Source organism: Hibiscus syriacus, unplaced genomic scaffold (genome assembly GCF_006381635.1).
Source record: "Hibiscus syriacus cultivar Baekdansim isolate YM2019G1 unplaced genomic scaffold, ASM638163v2 tig00012523_pilon, whole genome shotgun sequence".
NCBI classification, from domain to species: domain Eukaryota; kingdom Viridiplantae; phylum Streptophyta; class Magnoliopsida; order Malvales; family Malvaceae; genus Hibiscus; species Hibiscus syriacus.
In genome coordinates, this window is record NW_024062285.1 from 1013777 (window position 1) to 1020043 (window position 6267).

A 6267-nucleotide genomic window follows, 5' to 3' on the forward strand; every position below is an offset into this window, starting at 1 on the left:
TCCTAATCCAGTTTGTTCTATTCACAATCGCTAGTATTCAAACCCTTGACCTTGATTAAGGGGTATAATGTCTCATCCCACTAGACTAACTGATTATTAGTAAAATCCAATAACTTTCATAAAATAATAGTGTCAACAAAGACATGAGATGTAGATGAAAATTTAAGAATTTTAATTTTTTTGAGAATATGATGAAATGGGAAAAATAGATTAAAAAAATGAGAAAACTAGGGCAGCTTCCTTCCACATCACCGAAAAGGGGGTAAACCATCATGTTGTTTCTAATTTAACGCAGGAGTGAGAAAACGGAGTAATTTTGTAACCAAGAAAAAGAAGAAAACGGAGTAATTTAAAAGTTGAAATATCAAATCGAATAATGTTAAAGTTTAGTGATCAAAATAAGAATATGATTAAAGCTTAGTGATGAAAAGCACAGTTTATCCTTATAATATTAACATCTTTAACTTTAAACATATTTTACCTGAAAACAAAAAACGACCTGTGCGGGCCCAACCCAACTGATTGGTCCACAAGAGTCGAGGATAAAGGACTTAGCAAATGGCATGCAAACTCAACTACTTTTCTCATGTAATTAATAAAAAGGTTGTTCTAAGTCACATAATACGTTTAATCGTAGGTAGTTTATTTAAATTAACAGATTAATGGTAAGAAAAAATTATCTATCATCGTCTCATGTCGTCTGATTCAGTTTCGAAAAACAAGCCGCACAGTATCTGTTGGGTTGAAATTCCCAAACTGCCCGAGCAAATCTTAGGACAAGGGAAGGGTATTATAAGGATTTGAATAAATAACTTCTGAAACACTTCACCCTTCGGTTCCCGTAAAATAAAAAATATTATAATAAAAATCATACGAAAGAAGAAATCGACGTGCCTATAAGAAGCGTGTATCACTACTTAAAATTCGGTCGATTATTTATACATTATTTTTTAGGATAAATTATGTCAATGGTCACTAATGTTTGGGTTAGTATTCGTTTTCACCATTGATGTTTCAAAAATCACAAATCGGTCACTATATCATTGTTTGTTATAAATCTATTACTAACGTTATCGTTTGTTACAAATCGATCACTCCACATTAATAGTCGTTACTAGGCGTAACGGAAATCACAACTCAACCGTTATATGCTAACTTGGACTGTCACGGTGGACAATACAATGGCTCCAACGATCACTTCTTCTTCTTCTAGAACTTTCTCTCTCCCCAAACACTAAAGGATTTATATTCTACGAGCACCCCTAATAAATAGAGCATATGAGAGAATCCCAAAAAGTGACTTAGCAACTATGGGGAGTTTCTCAAAATTTTGCACAAGCTGCAATGTTAAAAGGTCCAAGTTAAGATGAGCCATGTGGAAGTTCAAAGGCAACCAAGGAAACACCTAAACCCTTGAACCCAATGCTCCAACCCACACAATCTCATCATTTCTTAAAACATATTTTCTCATAAACTTCCCTTATTTTTTCTCCCCTTCTCCCACAAAGAATTCATCAGGACTTGTTCTTATTACACTGTATAAATATTGGGTCTGGCTTTTTGTTGCTAAAAAATACTTGAATGATTGAAAAGTTGAAAACTTTGAGCATCTTTCCTGGATTCTTGAGGTATTTGGATTAGTTTAAAAAAACTAGATTTTTAATGGAAATCAATGGGTAAAACATGGTTTTGGCTTTGGTGAAGCTTGAAGAAAACTAATAGGAAAAATATATGCTATAAATCTCGCATTCTAACACTTTGAAGATATGTTTGCTCTAAGAAGAAAAAAAGAATATAAATCCTTGAGTGTTTGGGGAGAGAGAAAGTTCTAGAAGAAGAAGTGATCATTAAGCCATTTCACTGTCCACATGATAGTTCAATTAAGCATATAATGGTCAATTGTGATTTTTGTTACCCTATTAACGACTGTTAATGTGGAGTGACCGATTAGTAACAAATGATAATATTAGTAACCGATTTATAACAAACGATAACATTAATGATCGATTTGTGAGTTTTGAAACATCAGTAGTGAAGACGAACACTAACCCAAACATTAGTGACCATTGACATAACTTATCCTATTTTTTTAATAGTTTAGAGTGATTATAAAATATTATTTGATAATACACACATATGCAAATACAACTATTTAAATTCAAAAACTCTAGAATAATATTTTCTTAATTATTGAGACTATTTGATGAATTCATTATTTATACATTATTAAAAATTAAATTATATAATCACTTATATAATTCATAAAACCACTATTTAAAATTTTAATTTTGATACAAGAACTAAGTGACTTTAATAGTTATAAATTTTATTGTTAGAGGTATAAAAATTCATTGTCAACTGGTTGAGAATATCTTTAAACATATATTACCGTCAAAAAAATTATTTTTTAACCTTAATGAATTTTTGTAGTAATTCCCCCTAAGTAATGTAATAATTTGTTGTTTATAATAATTAGTTTTACCATCAGAAATTATTACGATTAAAAAATGATTTTTTGATTAAAAAATAGTAATATATAAACGTTAAATGGGTCCAACACACGCACTAGTAGTATCATGTAATAATAGTAAATATTTGGAAATTATCCGGAATTGAGAATATTTTCCTTAATGAGGAATGGAATCATGAGGATTGAAGAACATCTGTTTTACACGCGCTGGTGAGGTGAGAGTCGCGGTTAAATGAACGACAGAAACCCTGGTAGAGAGATTACTACGTCTACAGACAAAAGCCACATAAAAAAATAGAAAATAAGAAAAAAATTAGAGGGAATAGGAAAGGAAAAAAATAGAAAATAAGAAAAAAATTAGAGGGAAAAGGAAAGGAGGAGAGAGGGAGGGGGGAGGAGGGGGATAGAGGGTACTTTACCACTTTTATATGTTGCACGCATCCATAGCAGAAAACAGAAGGAAGACATAGTACTACTACTACAAAGTCTCTAGAAGAAGCGAAAAAAAAGAAAGTTAATGCGTAGAACAAACAACGATAAGGAAAATATGGCGTAAAAAATGGGTATTGAGGTAACAATAACATGCATGGATTAAAAGCAACAAAGCTCTAGAAGAAGAAGAAGAAGAAGAAGAAGTCTAGCATGGCAGGAGTGTTTCTTTTTTTCTTTTTTGATCTTTCAGAAAGTGTATCATCCAAAATTTGAGTTGGTTTTCCTGTTGAAATTTGTGTATATTTAAGTTTTTCTTTGTTAGTAATCAAACGAGCCCTTCACTTGGTTTGGAGACTCCCCCCCTCTTATTGTATAACCAGTGGCTGGTGGTTTATTGAATATTGGGAACTGGAGAGTTTTGCGTACTAGGAGGGTAATTTTGTTTTTGATTTGTGTAGATGAAGGGCATGCCCCTATCCTTTGAGGAGTTTCAAGGGAAGGGGGCGTTAGATTTTTTTTCTTCTACTTGTTCAGATTCATCACTGTTGCTCCAAAACCAGCATCATCAAGGCAAGTGGCAGAACAACAAGGGAGGTTGCTGCTATGCGGGCAGTGAGCCCACATCTATTAGTACTAGAAGAAGCCCAAGTCCTCCTACATCTTCCTCAACACTGTCTTCCTCTCTCGGTGGAAACGGCCGCGGAGGCAGCGGTGCCTCCACGGACACAACCGGCGTGGCGGCAAACAAGACTGTCACCGGCAACAACAACAACAACAACAATAGCCAATCCTTGGATATTGGAACGGAAAAATGTGGTTTAGGAATGGAGGATTGGGAGAGTGTTACGCCCGGGTCTCCTAGTCAAGAGCAGTCCATTTTGAGGCTAATTATGGGTGATGTAGATGACCCTTCTTCTATGGGATTAAACAAAATTCTTCAGTCAGGTGGTGGGTCGCATGATATGGAGTTCAATGCTGGTTTCGGTATAGTGGATCAAGGTTTCACCTTTGAGTCCATTACTAGTGGTGGCAACTTTGTTAGCAACATTGACCCTCATATAGCTGGAAGTTGCTCTGATTTTCCCGGCTTCGGTTCCGTTTCGACCGCCACAAATCTTGCATTCACATCTTCAGCAACCAATCTTTTGCCTACTTCACTCGCTCATGGTGTCTTTGCACAGCAGCCCCTTGAAGCTTTGGATGAAAAGCCTCAGATTTTCAATCCACAGATGATCATAAACCAAAATCAAACTAGGTTTACTCAAAACCCCACTATGTTCTTGCCGCTTTCATATAATGCTCAATTGCAAGAACATAATCTTCTATCACCACCGCCGCCAAAAAGATTTAACTCTGGATCAAGTGGGCTAAACTATCAGGTCTCTAAGGTTCCGTTTTCGGGTTCAGGGCAGGAGCTTTTTCTAAGGCACCAGCAGCAACAGATCCAAATGGTTCAGCAAAGGCCAACCACAATCGGAATGGCTGCAACAATGAAACCGAAAATTGTTAGCGATGAACTGGCTAACCAGCAGCTTCAGCAGGCAATAATCAACCAACTAATACAGGCCGCAGAGCTGATCGATAGCGGGGATCCGATACTCGCGCAAGGGATATTGGCGCGGCTCAATCACCAGCTCTCTCCTGTAGGTAAGCCATTTATCAGAGCTGCTTTCTACTTCAAGGAGGCCTTACAGTCACTACTTCCTCTGAATGCTACCAACTCACCGGCTTTGTCCTCACATAACATGATTTTCAAAATTGGTGCTTACAAGTCATTCTCTGAGATTTCTCCAATCGTCCAGTTTGCGAATTTTACTTGCAACCAAGCACTTCTTGAGGCTTTTGAAGGGTGTAGTAGAGTTCACATAATTGATTTCGATGTTGGGTATGGTGGACAATGGGCTTCTTTGATGCAGGAACTTGTTTTAAGAAATGGTGTCCCTTACATGAAACTCACTGCCTTTGCCTCTCCATCCACCCATGATGAGATAGAGCTTGGTTTCACCCATGATAATCTCAAGCACTTTGCTAGTGAAATCAACATGAATTTCGACATTGAAATTATGAGCCTGGAGTCCTTGAATTCTGGTTCTTGGCCGTTGCCTCTGCGTTTGGGTGAAAATGAAGCAATTGCTGTTAATCTCCCAATTGGTTCGTTTTCTAATTATCCTTCAATACTGCCTCTGGTCCTCAGTTTTGTGAAGCAGTTGTCACCCAAAATTGTAGTCTCTTCAGACAGGGGTTGCGACAGAACCGATGTCCCATTTCCTCACCATATAATCCATGCACTTCAATCATATTCCGGCCTCCTTGAGTCCCTTGATGCTGTGAACATGAATCCCGATGCCTTGGAAAAGATTGAACGGTTCTTCCTTCAACCCAGCATCGAAAAGATCGTGTTGGGTCGACATCATTTCCCGGAAAGAAGACCTCCTTGGAGGAGTCTGTTTATACAATCTGGATTTTCCCCGTTAACATTCAGTAACTTCACAGAGTCCCAAGCTGAGTGTTTGATTCAACGAACTCCGATTAGGGGTTTCCATGTTGAGAAGAGGCAGTCTTCACTTGCTCTTTTCTGGCAGAGAAGAGAGCTAATTGCTGCATCATGTTGGAGGTGCTGAGCATATTGGTGATTCTATCAATTCAACTTTGCATCAAAGGTGCTTTTAGTTTCTGATCCTTATTTTCATGCCTTAAAGTTTTTGTTCCCTGTGGTTCTCTTAAAGGCTAATTGTCTATGTACCACCGTAGGCCTGTTGTTTCCGATTGAAAACATTTTAGCAACTGTATGGCTGTCTACAGCTTACTTCGGATGTGGGTATAACTCTTTGTCTTGCTTCTTTATTCCTTAAGTTGCCCTTTTGTTTGTTGCACACTTAACAACAAAGGCAAAAACAAATTCTGGGTAATGAGCAACTTTCAATCTTTTTAATGGTTCCATCAATTTTCTTTATGTTATACGGTTCAATTGAATGAATTGTTGTTGCCACAAGTATGACTTAAACTTGTTGTCCTCTGGTCAGGAAACCCACAAATGATAAAGGAGAGCTTGCTTGCACATCTTTCTGTTAGCTTTTCCCATCAGATCATGTTCTTGATAAGCACAATTATTAAAAGCAATAAGATACATTTTATTATTTTTTTGGAGTTTTCCTATGAGTCTGTTAAGATGGCTTTTAATTGAGGGTGTTGGTATTAAGTTCATAGATTTATGGCACCGAAATCCTAAATTCCCCTCTGGTTCATGCATTAACCCAAGCTTATTAAATAATAATTGGTCCATTAAGGGCGGTTGCAATACATAATTAATATCGTTATGTCAGCTTATAGTTAATCATAGTTTTTATTATATAATAATATGATAT

The 6267-nt window shown here is 36.8% G+C and overlaps 1 protein-coding gene across 1 annotated transcript; it reads left to right on the forward strand.

Moving 5' to 3' along the window:
• The first annotated feature begins 2913 nt into the window (after window positions 1-2913).
• LOC120205648 (scarecrow-like protein 27) lies at window positions 2914-5831 on the forward strand. The gene has a single exon (XM_039205501.1). It carries the CDS (start codon window positions 3361-3363, stop codon window positions 5521-5523), a length of 2163 nt encoding a protein of 720 aa, XP_039061432.1. The 5' UTR covers window positions 2914-3360; the 3' UTR covers window positions 5524-5831.
• The last annotated feature ends 436 nt before the right edge of the window (window positions 5832-6267 follow it).

Excerpts from the sequence above, each read along its gene's own strand:
- LOC120205648 (XM_039205501.1), top strand. The coding sequence starts at position 3,361 with ATGAAGGGCATGCCCCTATCCTTTGAGGAGTTTCAAGGGAAGGGGGCG.